The sequence below is a fragment of the Lytechinus variegatus genome, chromosome 3 (assembly GCF_018143015.1).
Source record: "Lytechinus variegatus isolate NC3 chromosome 3, Lvar_3.0, whole genome shotgun sequence".
Lineage (NCBI taxonomy): Eukaryota > Metazoa > Echinodermata > Echinoidea > Temnopleuroida > Toxopneustidae > Lytechinus > Lytechinus variegatus.
Window position 1 is genome coordinate 43058739 of NC_054742.1, and position 21405 is coordinate 43080143.

The window sequence follows — 21405 nt, forward strand, 5'->3', positions numbered from 1 at the left end:
CATATGTCACTATAAAACAATAATAACTAGAAACGCTAGGAAATATATTTGGCGATTATATTGACATGGAAACGGATTGTTATATTTCATATATCAGACAATACGAGCACCCAGAATGATGAACACATAGCCCCTAAGCAAATTATGTTTCATAGAGTTTTGAACAAAAGATATTTCTTAGGTAATATAATATGTATAATATATTATTGGCCCTATTATACAATAATTTCTTCTTCCTCCACTACATGGGCGGCGGAACGTATTTTCGATTGGTGGGCAAAGCCCCGAAGGGCACTTAATATGTGCAAAAAGGGCATTTTGATGCAAACGGATCATTTTACCATGAGGCTATTAACTGTGTGAGAAGTTGTGTGTTTTGCAGTAATTAAGTTGAGCAATTAAAAAAAAGTGATTTCTGATTGATAAGATACATATTTAGTTTTATCTTTTCGATTCTAATCTGAAGTTGTAAAACTCGCTTTTTGGCCAATTATAGACCTAATTACCTTGCGAAATGTTGCGAGCGCGAATCACTAGCTCAAACTTTGAGAAATTTCATGTTATATACTTAAAAAGTAAACATTCCGAGCAGCTTTTGCAATCATGAAAAAAAAAATGAATGTGAAGCGATCTAAAGAAGTAACTAATATATTTTAATATACTGACCAGAAAAGGAACCTTTTAAAGACTGCATTAAGTGACTCATGAATATGATACGGGTCGGCTACATATCTCACAAATCGAATAATACGAGGGCGAAGCGCGAGCTAAAATTTTGTGATATTCTAACCAGAAAATAACTGGACATTCTAGGCAATATATTTAACCAGGAACAGAACCTTAATAAACAATAATTGGTGCGAGCGCAAAACACGAGCCCAAACTTTTGGAAATTTCATGTAATAAGACATGAAAAGTAAATATTCCCAACAGTTTTTGTAATCATGAAAACAGGATATGAATCAAAGTAAAGAATTAATTGGGAGGGGCACTATTGCTCCCTGCCCCTACGTTTCTCTTGCTTTCTCCCACTTTTTCACCTTTCCCCTGTGTTTTTATTTTCCAGTCTAAGGGGAGATGGGGGTGGGCACGTTCCCCCTGTTCCACCCGTAGTTACGCCACTGCGCACGTATAATATCTCACCCCCGATCTCACCATAGAGCAATTATAGCTCCATGATCTCACAAAAAGTGAAAACGCCATTGATAAGATTTATGACCTGAAAAAAGATAAAGAACACTTAATTTTCAATGGTACATTTATTGTCACGAGGAATATATTTGATTTTAGAAATTCATGAACAGGATTAATCTATTGCAAAATGATTAACAGAAGAATTGTTTAATAATAACTTTTATCAACTAAAGGACTTCTCACGACAATACTGAACTAACCATTATTGCATTTTACAGATACCATAATCCAGGCCACAACAAAAAACAAAAATAGAATCGTCACGCAAGAAAATGGATCATCTTTACCCCTTGAAAATTGGGTCTGCGGTTGTTCTCAACACCAAGCCATCTGTAGACTTAGAAAGTGAAAGAGGTAAGTGATATCTTCCTATTTGTTAATAGATATAACTTTGAATATTTTGTTTTACAATAGGGGCTGTGACTTTGAATTCAGCCAGGCTCGGCCTTCGTCGCACTGCACCCGCTGCATTACGGAACGGAACGGTACCGCTACCACGGCCCGGTAGAGTTACCGACCACAAAGGCCACACGGCTGGTGTAGCGGTGATCTTGTTAATTGAATGACACTCATTCAATGAACAAGGTTATAATATAACCTTGTTCTCAGTTATATCTCCATGTGTGACAAAATAAGGGTGGCAATGTTTGGCTTATTTTTTCTTTGGGGCAAATGCTTGATTTTTTTACACTGACAGTTTCCATTAGACCTGTTAATTCATACCGCTTGGCTCTTATTTAAATTTGATTCTTTATATTATTTTTTCTTAATTAAAAATAGAGATCAAAAAATGAAAATTTTCTTGCTATATTACTTTCCACCAATAGAGGGCGTACACAAAAATATGCCCAAAATTCAAGTTTTTGAGCGCTCTGGTGAATACAAAAATTATTCCCACATTACTAATGATAAATAAATTAAAACTGTATGAAAATAAGTAATTTTGGTCACAAAAGTGATATTTTAATGATTTTTTAAAGTGTGTGCTCTATACAGCATTGGCATACCATAGTCCTACCTGTAGATTCTCCACAGGCTAGATGGTAGCACTCATTCAATGAACAAGGTTATAATATAACCTTGTTCTCAGTTATATCTCCATGTGTGACAAAATAAGGGTGGCAATGTTTGGCTTATTTTCTCTTTTTCTTTGGGGCAAATGCTTGATTTTTTTACACTGACAGTTTCCATTAGACCTGTTAATTCATACTGCTTGGCTCTTATTTAAATTTGATTCTTTATATCATTTTTTCTTAATTAAAAATAGAGATCAAAAAATGAAAATTTTCTTGCCATATTACTTTCCACCAATAGAGGGCGTACACAAAAATATGCCCAAAATTCAAGTTTTTGAGCGCTCTGGTGAATACAAAAATTATTCCCACATTACTAATGATAAATAAATTAAAACTGTATGAAAATTAGTAATTTTGGTCACAAAAGTGATATTTTAATGATTTTTTAAAGTGTGTGCTCTATACAGCATTGGCATACCATAGTCTTACCTGTAGATTCTCCACAGGCTAGATGGTAGCAGTGAACAAGTGTTGAATGAGTGGCCTACATGTAATGATGTACGTAGCCTTGATAAGGACTCCGTGATCATAGTTTTAAAATGATTTTGATATTGTCATTTGATCACGAAGCGTTGAATCGGCTCCCATATACATAATAGCCACATGTAAACAAAGATAGATTGGCCAAATCCACTTGTTCACTGCTACCAGTACCATCTGGCCTGTGGAGAATCTACAGGTAGGACTATATGCCAATGCTGTAGAGCACACACTTTAAAAAATCATTAAAATATCACGTTTGTGACCAAAATTACTAATTTTCATACAGTTTTAATTTATTTATCATTAGTAATGTGGGAATAATTTTTGTATTCACCAGAGCGCTCAAAAACTTGAATTTTGGGCATATTTTTGTGTACGCCCTCTATTGGTGGAAAGTAATATGGCAAGAAAATTTTCATTTTTTGATCTCTATTTTTAATTAAGAAAAAATGATATAAAGAATCAAATTTAAATAAGAGCCAAGCAATATGAGTTAACAGGTATAATGGAAACTGTCAGTGTAAAAAAATCAAGCATTTGCCCCAAAGAAAAAGAGAAAACAAGCCAAACATTGCCACCCTTATTTTGTCACACATGGAGATATAACTGAGAACAAGGTTATATTATAACCTTGTTAATTGAATGAGTGGCCAAATCATGGTTTCGGGAACCACTCGCCGATTTGTATGTGCACGTACCAGTGTCACTGTCAGTGCCTTGATGCTCGGCCTTGGGCTGGCCTTAACTCTTAAGGTGCCTTAAGTAGGTAGGCCTATGTTGCAAAAAAATAAATCTCAGAAATAAGTTGTTTTCTTCATGGCATCATTTAGAACTCATCAAGACCTTTAATTTAACACCTCATTTATCTCAATAGCCCCACTCATTCAATGAACAAGGTTATGATATAACCTTGTTCTCAGTTATATATCCATGTGTGGCAAAATAAGGGTGGCATTGTTTGGCTTATTTTCTCTTTTTCTTTGGGACAAATGCTTGATTTTTTTTACACTGACAGTTTCCATTACACCTATTCGTCATACAACTTGGCTCTTAAGTAAATTTGATTCTTTAAATCATTTTTTTCTTAATTAAACATAGAGATAAAAAAATGAAAATTTTCTTGCCATATTACTTTCCACCAATAGAGGGCGTACACAAAAATATGCCCAAAATTCAAGTTTTTGAGCGCTCTGGTGAATACAATAATTATTCCCAAGTTACTAATGAAAAATAAATTGCAACTGTATAGAAATTAGTAATTTTGGTCACAAAAGTGATATTTTAGTGATTTTTTAAAGTGTGTGCTCAATACAGCATTGGCATGCCATAGTCCTACCTGTAGATTCTCCACAGGCAGGATGGTAGCAGTGAACCAGTGAATAGCCCCAGAAATAAGAAAGTTATTGCAGTTTTAAGGTCATATAAATCGCCTATTCAATTCTTATGTATTCCTTTGTTTTTTAAGCCAAAAGTTGTGATCTTAAACTGGGACCAAGGTGCACTAATAGAAAACAACAATGCGCATGCATTTGCATATGGAAGTGCCCCAAAACACTCCCAAAAATAACAGACGCCGCCGAAACGGACATAAAAAACATCTTTAGCGTCAGTAGATTTCATTCAAATTTCACCACAATATAGTTTAAATGTTGCTCTATCGGGAAGAATACATTTTAGAGTGGGATGATACCTGTAAATGTGAATAGCAAGAGGTTGAAAGCGAGGCCAAAGTTCCAGTAGCACACAGAGTCGCAAGATCACCAAGTGAGAATTTTTTTCAAGTCTATACAGCTGCCATAAACATTCAACTACGTAAAAACAATGATGCCATGGGGAATAACCTTTCCTTGCACATGCAAAAACAATACAAAGCAATGCCCCCATAGTTGCCCTGCAATTCTAGGTAAGCGATGAATTCCAATTAGGCTACCGGAGTTAGAAATGAATATTCATTATGAATGACGTATTCTGTTGAATCCCGGGGGTGTTGAATTTCGGGAATTGAAGAGTCATAGCAGTGTCATAGCGCGCGTAATTTGACAGCATTGTAGAGACGTACAAACTATTATGTGGTGCCAAAGAGAACTCGTTTGGAGAAACGGTGTAGAGAACTTATGTTGGTTACCAGACTTATTTTAATTTGTCTTCTCGATCTCGGTAGGTAGGTAAAATATTTTAATCTGGGTATACCCTTGAGCTGAGGGTCAAGTTTGAGAGATAGGCCTAAATAGCAGCTAGACTTAGCTGGCTAGCTAGACCTACTTAGTAGGCTACTGAGCCAGAACTAGTCTTAGCCTTAGGTATCAGAGCCTGAGCTGAGGTAGCTACCTAGACGGTATTCTAGTGAGCTACCTCAGCTCAGGCTTTGCTAAGGCTAAGACTAGTTCTGGCTTGTGATAGATTGTGACAATATGTAAAGAAAATAATATCACACTTCTTTATCTTTCCTTTTCTAAGTTTATTCTTGGTGGTGGAACTTCTCTCTCTTTTTTTTTGGGGGGAGGGGGTTCTGATATTTGTAAAGAGGTGAGAAAGTGGGAATATAACTTTATTTTGTTAGTATTCTTTATTCCGATTTTTGAGCTAAAATAAGTGTAGAAGATACATGTAGAAGAAATGAGAAATGAAATTTAAAAGGGGTTGTGAGCAGAAAAAAACCATGAAAATGGACACGAGTCCTACAAGTGACTCATTTTCAGGTCATCATTTGAAAATTTCAACTTGTGCTCTCTTGCCTCCCCCCGAAAAAATCCTTGTGGGGAAAAAATGCCCCTTTTCCAAAATCGAAAATGCTCTTTTTTCCAAATGAAATATGGCCTTTTAAAATGAAATACCCTTTTTTATAGTAAATTATAATACATTTTAGGTTCGAAAATTGCCAAATTTTGGATCGCGCTTGCATCATTTATTGTTTAGTACAATATGAATCCTGTTCATGGTTACAAAAATGTTTAGAATTCTCGGGTTAGAATATCACAAATTTTTGGTTCGTGTTCTGCACTTGCATCAATTATTGTTAAGTACATGTAAGGTTCTTAATCTGTTCCTGTTTACAAAAATTTTTTTTAGAATGTCCAGTTTTCAGGTTGGAATATCACAATTTTTTGAGCTCGCGCTTTGCGCTCGCATTATTTGATCGGTGAGTTATGTATCATATTTATGACTCACTAAACATGCTAAATGCAGTCTTTATCAGCTTACTTTGCAGACCTGTCAGTATATTAAAAATTTCAGCTCGCGCTTAATTCTTTAGTAAAGGCCTGGTCACACCGCCCGAGCGTTGTTGGAGTGGTCGTGGAGCGGTAGGGAAAGAGGGTCGAATTTCGCTCTCAAAATTGGGGAAAAAATCAAAAACAAAAATCGAAAACCAAAAAACAACAATCAAAATCGAAAATGGTAAACGGTAGCGAGCGATGATGATTTTTTTCTCTCCGCTCCACGACCGCTCCAACAACGCTCAGGTGGTGTGACCATGCCTTTAGATACACATCTTTTTCACGATTACAAAAACAGCCCGGAATATTTAATTTTTATGTCACTATGTAGTATGTCAAAAAGTTTTTGCTTATGATTCGCGCTGGCAACATCTCGCAAGGATGCCCTTTTAAAAGTGATTAGCACTGTAATTGACCAAACATTGAGTCTTTCAACTTCAGAATTGAATTTTTTTAAACCACCAACTCAAAATATCTTTCTTATCAATGAGAAATCACTAAAAAAGTGCTTTAGTCAACTTAATTTCTACAAAATACACAATTACTTCACTTAGTTGATAATCTCATTTAGAAAATATCTGTTTGCACCAAATGCCAATTTTGACATGTAAGTGCCCTTTTGGCTTTGACCCCCCCCCAAAAAAATAATACGTTCTGCCGCCCCTGTCCTAGGGAGTGGAGAAAGAAATAAGTTGAGAATGGGCATGCCAGGATCAGATGAATGTGGTAATAATAATGATTGCAATGTAAATTGCATAAAAAATGATAAATTATAATAATAATTTAATAAAAAAAATGATAATTATATGTACAAAGGTAACTATATTATTATCTTAATATAATGTCTAAATCTGCCATGAAATTATTTTTGTTTTTCGTGTATAAAGGTCAAAATTTTTGTTCGCTCAGTTCGCTCGCTCTCACCTATTATACTATCGAAAGTTTGAAATGCCTTGGCCTTGAGGTTTTCAGGCCTTGGCCTTGGCCTTGGGTTTCCATGCCTTGGCCTCAGCCTTAGGTATTGAAGCCTTGGCCTTGGGTATTAAAGCCTTGGCCTTGGAGGTTTATGCCTTGACTACAACACTGGCTCGTGATGAGCACATTCATTATTTCATAGGTGAGTAAAGAACAATACAAACATAACAATGAGTGATAAACAAATCTTGATTGGATATTATTAGTATTAACATACATTGTAACAGAAGTCTTATGAGAGTTATAGTTTCAGTGAGTATCTGAAAACAAAACAAACAAACATGCAAATTATATAAGTTGGGGACCCCGTCTCATGAACACCGATGCCCATTATTTGCTAAATAAAGTCGGAACAATCTTTGGATTTAGTACGGGTGTGGTGCAAGCTCAAAGGGATACGCATGCGGTCCGTAGATGTAGTCGGTCATTGACATAAGCAACACGCATTCACAAAATCAATCGCACTTTCTAAGGATGTAGCGATCTAGACATTGGAAAGTATGGAATAAATCTATCGATGTCATCGATGTGAATAAATCTATAAATAAAATGAGATTGAATTTAAATCATTTCCTTTGACCTTTTTGAAGTTATCAGTACTTGCCTTTCTGCTTCCATCGCAGTTTGCGCAAGTCAACCGTTACGGCTGTGTGGCCGAAGAAGCATTAAATAGACATATAATGTGGTGCATTTAGCAGCAATCTAAAGCTCGTCGATATTGATATTTTAGATAGCTACCGCGCTTTGCACGGGAAGGGTTGTCCAAAAGTATAAAGTAAGAAAAAGTTAGGAGACATGTACATACAATTGAATATGATGGATTACTTAACTTTCACAATTTCAAGGTCCCTTTTCATGCGATAATCTACATGCACATGTCCCACGTGGTCGCGCTGATGATGTTGTTGATGATATTGATGTTGTTGTCCCTAATCTTGACAGAAAGGGCTTCATGAAATGGTTAGCGGATAAGCTTGCTATATGTACGTCCGATTTAGTCAAGAAGTTATAATTTAAAACGGTGTTGAGAAACAGGACCTAGGTATGTTGCTAGAAGTCTTGAGGGTAGGGTAACCTTCAGTGTAAAGTCACTTATAGTATTATTTCAAAGAAAACTACATGAGAAATGAAAAATACATTGATTCTTTACTCAAGATCAGCTTGAAATACCCATACATCCAGTGATTCCAAGTTGTTTTCCATGAAAAAAGAAAAAATCAGCACCCAGTTGACTTTCTAACGAAAATCATGAAAGAAAACACCAAATTTCGATTGAAAATGGAGGAGGTTGTTGATATTGTTCAGAGTGCACATGTGCAAGACAATGCTTAATATTTACATGTCTTTGGGATAATGGTATTGGCGTTAAGATGGGGATAGCCCATTCCCTCATGTCAAAGTCATGCATAGACATGAATTGAAATGTTTGGTAGATAATTTGTGTTTGTAACCAGACCCCCCCCTTAATCTCGACTTCACCTTTTCAAGAATAAGAATTTAACAAAATTTTATCCGCAAAATCGCCTTTGAATTTTTTGTTTAGTATATTAGGCTCCTAGATAGGTTAGGTTAATATGAAGACATGATTAGTTTCAAGTTGATGTCTGATGGATTGAATATCTTGTCTATATTATCAAAATGACTTTCTGTTATGTATTCAAGTACCAGGGCTTCCTTATAAACCATGTGCTCGGAGTGGACACTGTGCTGTTGCCGATGAGCATAATATATACTTACTGGGAGGATACAATCCTGATGATGATGTCATCACTGATTACTTTGGGAGTGACCAGCATGTCCCACTATTTGGTGAGGTGAGTAAAGTTCCACTTTTATAAACTCCTTGTATTGGACAAGTAATTATTTGAAGTGCAATTTGATCAACAGTACGTAGTTGGAAGCCATTAAGTCGAATCCAGCCTTGGTCATAAAATGTTTTCTAGCTCTAAAACCCGTAGGAAGTGTCTACATTCTTCTACTGATACTAGCGATCTCCGACCTTAACGGAGGAAGGATACAAGAGAGGTTGGAAAGGAGAAAAATAAATTAGAGTACATGGAAGAGTAGTCCTTGCCTTACATCACTATGACATCACATATGCGGCCAGCCGCCAATGTAAAGTCTCCATGGGTTACCAATATTTACAACTTTTAAAAATTCATAACTTTCTTATTGCTTGTACAATATTATTCAAACTTTCACCTATCAACTTGTCTGATTTTTCTCTTTCCTTTTAAAATAAGTTTTTATTTGGGTTGGATTCCCCTTTTATCTTCTTTTATTCCAACAGCTAATAGATAATAGTTAATATAATGGCAAAATGTACTACAATGGTAATATTTCATGAAACAGGCGACAGATCGATTGCTGTGTAGATGTATTTTAAGTGAAATGTTGAAGTAATTTGTTGAAATATAATGTATTTCATCCTTGCAATGTATACTTTATCCTTTCATCACGCTAGGTTTGGAGGTATCATATCCCATCCAACAGGTGGCATTTACTGACAAATGAAGGAGAATCTTACTTCCGACTTGCTTCTATGTCTGCTATCTTAAAAGGAAAGACAATATTGATCTTTGGAGGCACCAGCTACCCCTTTGGTTACCGTAGCACGAACAAGATAAGTTGGCTAGACCTTAGGAGAATCGATTGGCTTAATAAACCAGAGAAGGGTGAGCACAAGCCCATCAGGAGTTATGGTCAAGTAAGTTTCTGAACCATTAAGGATTTTCTGGGAAAAGAAAGAATGAAATTGGTGTGTGATTTAATACCTTTCATTGTTGAAATAGTCCTAGTTATTTTGAACATTTGATTGTTGGGTGCTGCATGTCCCAGAATAACTAAAATAACATCAGTGCTACTTTCCTGTAACATTGTAATAGAATAAAGGAAGTTTTTGTTCCTGACTTTGAATGGCCATGGTAGATCCTCAGGCATGGCTGCTTAGGTATAGGAAACATCATTACATGTTCATGAATTCCAAAAGAAACAGTCTTAATTACAACTATCTGTATAAAAAGCTTAGTGCAGAATTGATATCTGACCCGGCATTGGTATCAATTCCTAATTTGAATGTCTTAGTATTGCTGAAATCTATTTTGCATGTACTTATGCAAATATTAATGCCTGAAAATTGTTTTTTTTATAAGCAGTGATTATTCAACTTATGGAAAGTCACCTTATGCAGGCTCCACATCATGGATGAGCTCCACATCATTGATGTGCTAGCTTTTTTGTCTACGGTTCTTGCACTTCTTTTAATTTCAACCAAGGTGGAAAGGTATCAAGACCGAATAACAATTAGATTATTGTAGTGGGCCCAGGTGGTCATCTTAAACATTTATACCATGTCCCAGATAGACAAAGTGAAACTTGTACATTGTACAAATGGGTTTACCAAAATGAAGGTAACTCATCTGAAAATAAGACCAAGTGATTTGGAGGAATATAGCCATCTTATACATTCTGTTTCTGTGCTTGTATTTTCAGGCAATAGCGGTCATCAATCCTTACCTCTATGTGTATGGTGGCACAACTGGTTGGGTGTACTGTTCAGACATTCACAGGTGCCATGTTCAGACCGGGGTCTGGGAGAAGGTTTTTAACTATGAGGAAGCTGCAACAGCCATGATGAGGGCTGGAAAGACTGAAAACATAGCGATACCTGATCCCCGTTACAGACATGAGATGCTGAATGATGACAGGAGGTTGTACGTCATTGGAGGTGGCACTTCTACTTCTGCCTTCCCACTAGACAAGGTGAGTTATATTCTTCTTTTGGGGCTTGATTTTACAAAAGAGTTTACAAAAAAAATCTATTTTGGATCATTTGTTTTGGCCAGAATAGCTCTTAAAATCCCAGCCTGTGATGAATACTTTTTTTGTGATGCTGCTGTAAGCTCTGAAATCAGAAAAATTACATGAGGCTTTGTGGCGTGGTTTCACCCCCGAGATTCCCAAAAGAGCCCTGGAAAATTAAAAAAGAGTCCTCCATATGCCCCATTAACTGCAGTGTTGGAGCTTAACCAATGCTGCGGATTTGGGCAATTGGTTATGGACCCCCCCCAAAAAAAAAAAAAAAAAATAAATAAATAAAATAAAATAAGTAAATAAAAATAAACAAATAAAAAAGTAAGATGAAAATCTAATTCTTTGCCGGTCTGAAATAAAGGGTCACTCTCATTTCAAGTGCCAGTAATACCATTACAAATGCATGGACACATAGCAAGGGATTTAAGCCAATTCTTATCTGTTGTAAAAGATTTCAGATGATATTGATCCTTGTATATTGTTTCAGTAATTTCCTGTGCTTTATTAGTTCAATTTGCACAACCATTTTACTTCTAGCAAGGTAACTTATCTGGCATTCATGATGATTATTGTCAAACCCATTTCCTGCCAAGCTTTATGCAATGACTATGACAATGCAAGAACTATTTCCGATTCCCATCCAGCTTCACTAATAAACATTTGTGCAGATATCTTTAATTCCTACAAGCACAAGAAATCCAACTTGAAAGGGCAGCATTGAATACAACCTGTATTTTGTCTTTTTGAAAATTAAATGCAGGAAAGACCATGAGAAAAACAAAATGAACTCCCCGATCACACAGCCAGTGTAGTTACAGTACTCTGCAATTACATGTACATGTGCCCATACAGGCTGCATATAGGAAATGATGTTGCCCAGGCTTTCACACTTGACGCTTGAAAATGTAGCGTTAATATTGATAACATCAATTGGTATCAATCACTCTTTGTATAGCAGATTGCCCACTTTGAGTATTATTCTGTATTTCTTCTATAGGTGAATGCATTCGACACAGAGTCCAGGCAGTGGGAACTACTATTTACCAAACCTGATGAGAGGTATGGCTTCCCAGGCCCAAGACGCTGTCATGGTTGTGCACAACTAGGAAAAGGTGAGCCAACACTGATGAGCTTACTTCAAAATGCCATGTTTTCATTACTTTGGAGGTAGTGAGTTTTATTTGGATAATGTCATGAGTTTGTGAATTTTTCCAATCATGAGTTTGTGGAAAAATGGTGCGTAAGATTAAAAGTTGGCAATTACTGTTCATAGACCATATTACAAGAAAAGAGGGGTTATAGAACATTGCTGTGACATGGTCCACATGGAGCTGTGACATGAAAGAAGAGTGGAGGGTGGTAGTACATTGTTCATAGCAGGGTTCCCACGGTCATGGAAAATCCTGGAAAAATTTGTGGTCCTGGAAAGTCAGGGAAAAGTCAGGGAATTTGGAAAATTTGTGAAAAGTCATGGAATTGCATTTACCTCATGGCTATGGCAGCTTTCCGTTTTGTTGTGTCTCGCAAAGTTCTCTCATACTTAATTATCATACTCTATTATAAACTGATGTATGTTTTGATTCATCCAGGAAGTCAAATATCGATGGAAAAAATAAATCTATTCATCTGGACTTACTTGTTGAAGCAGAGGACAGTTTCACGTCCGATCCGGGACGCTTCTTCAGCTCTTCTGAACTGGCGGGAATTCTTCGTTGCCGATTGGTGCCGAAGCACCATCGATGTTATTGTCTTGGAGACGTCGAGGAATTTTTCGGATTACAGGATTGTAAATCCGAGAGAGGTTATGTCGTAATCCTCCTCCTTTGTTGAGAGATGGGTTCTCTGCGTTGACGTAGACCGCCTCACGGACCCCCCTCTCAAACCACCTAGGTTCTTTGTCTAGGATGAGCACGTCTTTATCTTTGAAGTTGTGTTTAGACGTGTTCAGGTGGGAGTAAACGGCAGAATCGTAGCCCGATGCGCCTGGTCTGCGATGTTGATACAAACGCTTGGAGAGGGGTTGTTTGGTTTCACCAATGTAATTAGCGCTGCAACCTGTCTCTTGGCACTGGATAGCATAGACAATGTTGTTTTTCTTGTCTTTGGGAACTTTATCCTTCGGGTGAACCAATTTCTGCCTAAGTGTGTTAGTCGGTTTGAAATACACTGGGATGCGGTAGGAAGACAGGATTCTTCGGATTTTCTCTGAAAGGCCACTGACGTAGGGGACAGAGACACCGAAGCGACGCCCCTGTTCGGTCGTTCGAGTAAGGTTGTTCTCACGTTGGCGTCGCGGGTGAAGGGCTTTCTCTATGCTCCACCCGTGGTAACCACACTTGCGTAGAGCCTCTCGGAGATGTTTATGTTCCTTCTCCTTGGTTATCTCAGAAGAAGGAATGTATGAAGCTCTGTGGAACAATGTCCTTACTACTCCCAACTTGTGGATGAGCGGATGATGAGAGTCAAACAACAGGTATTGATCTGTGTGGGTGTCTTTTCTGAAGACTGACGAGCTCAGCGATCCGTCTTCCTCGATGGTAATGAGGCAATCCAAGAACGCGAGTTGGTTGTCCTTGACTCTTTCCACTGTGAACTTAATAGACGGGTCACAGTTGTTGATGTGATTAAAAAAAGAATCAAGTTCCGTAGTCTTTATCTTGACCCAAGTATCGTCCACGTATCTAAACCAGTGGGTAGGTGGAATGCCGGGGAAAGAACTCAGGGCAAATTTCTCAAAGTCTTCCATGTACAAATTGGCAAGAACTGGCGAAATGGGAGATCCCATGGCACATCCATGCTTTTGCTTGTAGAAATTGCCGTTATAGGTGAAGTAAGTGGTGGAAAGACAGAGTTCTAAAAGTTGACAAAGTTGATCTGCGCTAAGTTTAGTTCTTGAGCTTAAATTGGGGTCGTCAATAAGGCGCTTGCGAACTGTTTCTACTGCCTTATTCGGAGGAACGCTAGTGAAAAGAGCGGACACATCAAAGGAGGCAATGCATTCATCGTCTTCAACTTTGATGTCCCGTACCTTCTCAATGAAGTCTTTAGAATTGAGTACGTTATGCTCCGATAAACCCACCAAAGGGCTGAGAACAGATGTAAGAAACTTGGCAATGTTATACGTGATACTGTTAATGCTACTCACAATAGGTCTCAAAGGTATATCCTCCTTGTGGATCTTTGGTAGACCATAAAAGGCTGGAATGTCATTGCCAGGATACAAACTAAAGTAAGTAGGTTTGTCAATAAAGCCGCCTTTCTCCAACTGTTGTAGCACTTCAATGACTCTTTTCTTGAAGATGGAAGAAGGATCTCGCTTTACTTGTTCATAAGTAACACTATTATGTAACAATAGACCAACTTTGCTATCATAATCTGTCTTATTCAAAACCACTGTGCATCTCCCCTTGTCTGCAGGGAGGATAATTATATCCTTGTCCTTCGCCAAAGACTGAGCGGCTAGCCTTTCCTCTTTCGATAAATTGGGAGGTGGTATTTTTGCATTCGAGAGAGTGGCCGTAACTTTCCCCCGAATTTCCTCGGCAAAATCTTGGTTGATACGATTGTTCTTGATCGCGGACTCGGTGGCTGTAATGTAGTCAACGTACGGTATACCCTCCGGGGCGACCGCGAAATTTAAACCGCGAGCTAACACAGATTTTTCGGGTTTGCTAAGTTGTTTGTCCGAAAGGTTTCTCACCCAAACTTCGTTCTCATCCAACAAAATGTAGAGTTTCTCTCACTCACAGCCTACTGATACACCACACTTCTCAATACTGTATGCCAGATGCTCAAAATGACTCAAGTTTGTTTGAATTATGTAAGTTTGAGCATCATGGAGAGATTTCTTTCAGGTATCATCATTATCCAGTCATGTCAAAGAAATGTTATTTCCGGCACCTTTGGCTGGATGATCGAGAGTATGCATCATGGCTGCAAGAAGTTAAAGATTACAAGTGCAAGGGCTTTTGCACTGTAATTTCCACTTACACTATAATTGCAGTGTTACTTAGTTTCTAATACTACTGCTAAATGATTTGTTCCCTTGGGTACTTAGTGTTAGGGCTAGCAAGGTTGAAATAACATTTAATAAAAAAGGTTTTTGTGAATACATGTATAACACAGCCACAATCAACATTCCTCACTCAAAATACTCATGGCCATGAATAAATTGATTGCTCCTGACATTAAATTCGGACAACCAAACTACAGAAAATTTCATCTTATTTGCAATGATATAAGATGCCAATCAGTCAATGTGTTTTCAATATGTCACATTTTGTAACCAGTTTTGCGTTCTTAGTTGTTTTTAGAGAATTTAAATTTCAAGTTTTGTACAATTTTACTCAACATTCATGGCAATTAGTTGACATATCAAGTCACAAATGATCAAGTACTACCAGCATGGCTATCAGAACACAATACATTCAAAAGGTTCTGAATCTCTTAGTTACACAAGATGTTTCAATTGCTATTTTAGCGTCAAATAATGTGTCCTCTCTGGAAAAGTTACTTGAAAATGAAATGCCAAAATAGGCATCAAATGTCCAATTTTCAAGATACCCTCATTATTTTTGGAGCATATAGAGAAATACACTTGTTAATTTAGCTGGTGTCCTCAAGTTGTATCACAAATGGCCTTATTTTTTGTAATGTAGAGTGAAATGCAGCACTATGTTGAGAATTTTAGGATGAGGATGTCTTTGTTGGCCTTTTTTTCATGTACCTTACTGTAAAACTTAAATGTTACTCTATTGTAATAATTTGCTCATGTGTGATATATGTATAGTGTTTCATCTTCATTTGAAAACAGAATTCCATGACTTTTATGTGGAAGTTTTGTAGTAAAGGTTAATTCAGGATCCTAATTTCAATATGCCTGGAAAATTTGACATTTACATCTATTGTATAGTTCACTTTTGTGACAAGATCTGCATGCTATGCTCTGAAAAATTGGAAATAGTTCATGGAAATCTGTCAGTTCAAGAAATTACATGAGTTTGTGTTCAAGACAATTTTGAATTTTGATGTTGGTGAAACGAAAATGGTACTGTACCCTGGTCAGAAACAGACCATATACCAATGATAATACATGTAGATGTACATGTCATGAGTAAGGTAGTGGGTGGAATGGATGGCTATGAGGGGAGGTTATGGAGGCCATCATAATGTGTCTGATTTTGGAAACCGTGCCAGAAAGCAAGTCGTGGAAAGCAGCAATTTAGTCATTGAAAAGTCATGGAAAAGTCATGGAATTCTGTTTTCAAATTTCTGTGGGAACCCTGTCATAGAGATCACTACTAAAGAGCTGAAGCTTGAGGAACTGTGGAACAGTATGATATCCAAAAGCAATCAATGTGACACCCATTAAATGAGATACATGTTTATGAAAAATAAGTCAGATAATCTATTATCTCCAGAAAGCTTTGAATATTCCACTCTATCATCCATGACAAACTACTGAATAATAACAAGTCAGAAAAAAGAAACACTATAGCTGAAGTGTTTATTTCTAATTCATTGCAACTGTGCCATGGCCCAATAGAGGCCTGGTGGCCTCACTGTCCAGCAAGCTGTAGACAGGTATAGATCCCAAGGGTTTAAAAAAACAAAACAAACTCATTTAAATGCGATTCGATACTTGTCAACTTTCCCTGGATTCCTGAAATCCCTGTCTAGCATCCTGTTCACATGTGGTAATTTCCCAATACTTCTCTCTTCACAGTGGGTTATATCAGTGGTGGTTTTGATGGTAGGAAAATCTATGATGACATTTGGATGCTAGACTTGACAACTCTCCAGTGGACAAAATTGGAAACAAAACTTCCTAGACCGGTTTACTTCCATTCATCAGCTATCACACCGGTAAGTCACATTGCTCAAATTCTGTTTCTAAGTACACATACAGTACATGAAGTTGATTGGTCATTCTGTTTTTGTCTCACCTGCATAGCAGAGTGAGACTATAGGCGCCGCTTTTCCGACGGCGGCGGCGGCGTCAACATCAAGTCTTAACCTGAGGTTAAGTTTTTGAAATGACATCATAACTTAGAAAGTATATGGGCCTAGTTCATGAAACTTGGCCATAAGGTTAATCAAGTATTACTGAAGATCCTATTAGAGTTTCATGTCACATGACCAAGGTCAAAGGTCATTTAGGGTCAACGAACTTAGACCATGTTGGGGGAATCAACATCAAAATCTTAACCTTTGAGGTTAAGTTTTTGAAATGTCATCATAACTTAGAAAACATATGGACCTAGTTCATTAAACTTAGACATAAGGTTAATCAAGCATCACCAAACATCCTGCATGAGTTTCACGTCACATGACCAAGGTCAAAGGTCATTTAGGGTCAATGAACTTTGGCTGATTTGGGGGTATCTGTTAAATTACAATCAAAACTTTAGAAGTTTTTGGATCTGATTCATGAAAATGGGACATAATAGTAATCAAGTATCACTGAACATTCTGTGCAAGTTTCAGGTCACATGATCAAGGTCAAAGGTCATTTAGGGTCAATGAACTTTGGCCGAATTGGGGGTATTTGTTGAATTACCATCATAACTTTGAAAGTATGTTGGTCTAGTTCATAAAAATTGGACATAGGAGTAGTCAAGTATCACTAAACATCCTGTGCACATCTTAGGTCACATGACCAGGGTCAAAGGTCAATGAACTTTGGCCATGATGGGGGTATCTGTTGAATTACCATCATAACTTTGCAAGTTTATTGATCTGACTTTTGAAACTTGGACATAAGAGTAATCAAGTACACTGAATATCCTGTGCAAGTTTCAGGTCACATCATCAAGGTCAAAAGTCATGTGAGATCAATGAACTTTGGCCGCATTGGGGATATTTGTTGAATTACCATCCTATCATTCATAAAACGTGGAAATAAGAGTAACCAAGTATCACTGAACATCTTGTGTGAGTTATAGTAGTTCTTTTAAAAGTAAGCCTGCCTGTGGGCAATTGGGTCAATTTGAATCGACAGTTTTAGAACAGAATAACTAACTAGTATTTGCATTGATGTGATTATTATAAAATAACTATTGCTTGTATCGATAAATTTATTTGAAAGATTTATGCTATATTTTCATTTGTGAATGAAAACTGGGCATTATGTTCAATTTATTATGTTCAATATGAGTACATGAATATCATCATTAGCAGTAATTGGAGTAGTAGAAGTAGTAGTAGTAGTAGTAGTAGTAGTAGTAGTAGTAGTAGTAGTAGTAGTAGTAGAAGTAGTAGTAGTAGAAGTAGTAGTAGTAGTAGTAGTAGTAGTAGTAGTAGTAGTAGTAGTAGTACTACTACTAGTAGTAGTAATAGTAGAATCTGTAGCAGCAGGAGCAAATAGGATGAAATCTCAGCCCTCTGAAAAGTTTATTCATGTAGTGTTCCCTTAACCTTCCGAACCTCTCCATATGTTACTGTTTGTTTTCCCCATGTCCAGAATGGCTGCCTTTTCATACATGGAGGGGTGGTGGATGCCCATGGAACCGATCGGAGTGATGCCTTGATCAGAGTATGGGTTTGGGTACCGTCCCTCCTCCGCATGGCATGGAACAGGGTCCTCTCTCTTCTTAGAGACCCCACCCGTATAGAGAAACACACCCTCCATGCTCTTGGTGTGCCTCCTTCCTTACTACCTGACATTGGATGATGATCATCATCAAGATAATGCTCTTTTTGACAAGCTAACTTGGTTTTCCAGCACAATTATATTTAACACTGAATATGCAATAAAGAGAAAAAAATATATTGACTCTTATTGACTGACTGTATTAAGGTACTTCAGTTACCAGGAGAGGTGTTTTACAAAGATTTTTACGGGACTAATAAACACTCTTAGATTCCCATTTTTTTTATTCAAGTAGGACACTCTCTACTGCCTATAATTTAAGAAAGTTTTTGTATTAGATATTGTGAGCTCATTGGTACTTTGTCTTGTATGAACACTTACTCTCTGTAAAACATCGTCCAGGGAGTCGAAACATAGAAAATGTAATCAATATTTTGATTCAATATATCTGTTAAGCCTCTTTCAGAATGTAGTGAGGCAAAGCTAAGCATTAGTTTTCATGATGAGTATTGACTCACTTAGGCTATAAATCAATGCACATTAAAAGCTTCAAGTCTCTAAATTGTCTAATATCGCACAAAAAGCAGCTCATGAATCACAATATCATGATTACATACATCTCCACGTAATTTCTGGATATTGAATCGTGTCATGAATCTGTCCACAAAACCTGTGCGATATTTAACAAAATTTATTTACCCTAACTTTTACTACAAGTCTGATTGAACTGCTCAATTTAGGTAGAAGTGTACTTTCGGTGATGCCTCTTATCCTATTGACTTTGTACACAATGATGATAAAAAACCCCCAATAGATGCTCATGTCTATCATATATGACATCCGATGAACTCCACAATTACTACCAAGGCTTTAGCAATAGCTGCCAATGGAGCATGTTTACATAGTAGTGATGTCATACATGTAAAGAATATTTGCAGCCAGCGTTACCGTAATTGACTTTGTAGCTCTTGAAAATTACTTGAGTTTGTAAGCAATTTTTTTTGCCCTATATTTTCAATATTATGCCGGAGCTATAGGTAAGCAATTTCAGATCCAGGATTTTGAAAAGGTGGGGGTGCAGATGACAATCTTAGATTCAGCTATTTTAGTAATACATGTATCTTTGTTCAATGGGCATTTCTCAAAAGGGGGTGGGCACCCCTTACACTTCTGCCTGGATCTGCCACTGGGCAAGCATGGGGGCTTCCTGCGCCATTGTAAATACCATTGAGTGTGCTGCATCCTGACTGATATACTCACACATGTGCATTATTTTTATAATAATCACTAAGATATTTGGTCATCAGAGTTCAGTAGAAAATTGAACAATAATAATCGGTAATATTTTAACATTTAAGTACAAATCAACATACTTCATGAAAGCTGCATTGAACATTGCTGTTGTGATGTGGTAAATGAAATGCATCAATTGCTCTTGGTGGATGATAATTCAATTATGATAAGGAAATATTGTAAATGCATGCATATTTGTAGATTGTTGCGTATTATATGAATAGCAGTTTTATGTCCTGGGAGTAAAATGTGACAGACATTATGCAACATGAATATTGTTTTTAAGTATTGTTTTCTTGTAATCCAGGGAAACATGTACATGTAGACCATTATTGATATAATTTACTGTGAGAAAGTATTTCCTGAATTACTATTAGGCATTAGCCACAATGGAGGGCGAACCAGTACTTGGTGCATTTTATGTTGCGAAGGAAGAAGGAACAGATGCTGATTTTGTCTGTAAAGAATTACAGATATACATGTAATATGTGCAATTGTGTAACCTTTGAAGTCCTTGCAGACATTTTACTTTCAATTAGTAACTTTTATGTATGTGTACATTATGTATATATCCAGTAAGAACAATAATATTTTTGTTACAGGTTAAATATATGGATTTAAAGAAAACACTATAAATTGTTATGAAGACCAGCCTTTCGAGAGATGTTAAACAATGAATCCGACTCATGACATTGTTCTACTAAATGAAATCACTTTGTAGGTGGTTTCAACCTTTATTGTAATTTTTATCATTCCTTTTCTGTTTATTTGAATTTGAAATTAAAATTGTTTCCTCAGTGCTCTCTACATGTAATACAGGATGTATAAGAAAGAAAAAAGAAACCCAACTTGCATTTCTTATGACAAAAAGATATTAATTAATCAACTAAATATTATATGACTTGAAAATACAACTTAGTTATGAATATTTGATTGAATTCCCGTTTGTGTTAATAGGACTATGCATCTCTCAAACCATTCTGATAGAAAATTGCAAATAGTAGTTCACTTGCATGGTTGATGTATTTGACATTTTAAAAATTAAAGAAATAAGGGCAGCAATTTGAAGAAAAACAACACAATGTTGGATGGTTCATAAGCCTACACTCACAGTTTGGCTATTAAAATTCGTGAAAGTGAGACATATGCTACCTTGCACTACTTTTTGAGAACAGTTGTGTTTTGGACTGAACAATGGTGCATTTGAATTAACAAAATTACAGATAGATTAAGGCCACCCTCCATGTATGAGAAAGTATGTTTGACCAGGAAGTGAAGGTCAATCTTGGAATGTACATGTATACCTGTCTGAACAACGAGAAGGCCTATTGTAGAATCATGATTGGGATGTCCATTGTGCTTAATCAGACTCTTCCATCTGAGGCTCTGCAGAATGCCTTTTGAAATGCATCATCTTTCAGCCAGAAAAGGAATAGAAACTGAGAATAAGATGATAGGAAGAGTGAGTGAAGTAAATCTTCTTCTACTTCTTCTTCTACTTCTTCTTCTTTTACTTCTTCCTCTTTCTCTCCTTCTTTCTTCGTATTATTCTCTTCCTCTTCTTCTTTCTTCTTCTTCTTCTTCTCCTTTTCCTTCTCCTCTTCCTCCTCCCCCTACTCCTCCTTTTCTCCTGCTCCTCGTCCTAATCATCCTCTTTTAGAAGACCTGTAGGCTGCCGTTCCTCTATTTTGTCTATAGTGCTTAATGAGAAATGAAGGGGGGAAGAGTAGGAAAACAAAAAGGGAAATACATGGCGAAATATTAA

General features: G+C 36.9%; 1 protein-coding gene across 2 annotated transcripts; it reads left to right on the plus strand.

Annotated features, from left to right (window-relative positions):
- Positions 1-1402: 1402 nt before the first annotated feature.
- On the plus strand, positions 1403-20780 carry LOC121411087 (kelch domain-containing protein 10-like). 2 transcript variants are annotated; one of them, XM_041603599.1, is made up of 7 exons: positions 1403-1548; positions 8612-8757; positions 9408-9650; positions 10436-10705; positions 11754-11868; positions 16482-16621; positions 18219-20780. In XM_041603599.1, the coding sequence occupies exons 1-7, from the start codon at positions 1467-1469 to the stop codon at positions 18426-18428; spliced, it is 1206 nt and encodes a 401-aa protein (XP_041459533.1). In that variant the 5' UTR covers positions 1403-1466; the 3' UTR covers positions 18429-20780. The 2 variants fall into 2 exon arrangements, with proteins under 2 accessions (XP_041459533.1, XP_041459532.1); XM_041603598.1 differs by having other exon boundaries at positions 1404-1548; positions 8606-8757.
- The last annotated feature ends 625 nt before the right edge of the window (positions 20781-21405 follow it).

What these genes read in the sequence shown, in the direction of transcription:
- LOC121411087 (XM_041603598.1), top strand. Translation starts at nt 1,467, where the DNA reads ATGGATCATCTTTACCCCTTGAAAATTGGGTCTGCGGTTGTTCTCAAC. An exon ending in AGACTTAGAAAGTGAAAGAG is followed by an intron (nt 1,549 to 8,605) that starts GTAAGTGATATC and finishes TATGTATTCAAG; the next exon opens with TACCAGGGCTTCCTTATAAA. An exon ending in CCATCAGGAGTTATGGTCAA is followed by an intron (nt 9,651 to 10,435) that starts GTAAGTTTCTGA and finishes TTGTATTTTCAG; the next exon opens with GCAATAGCGGTCATCAATCC.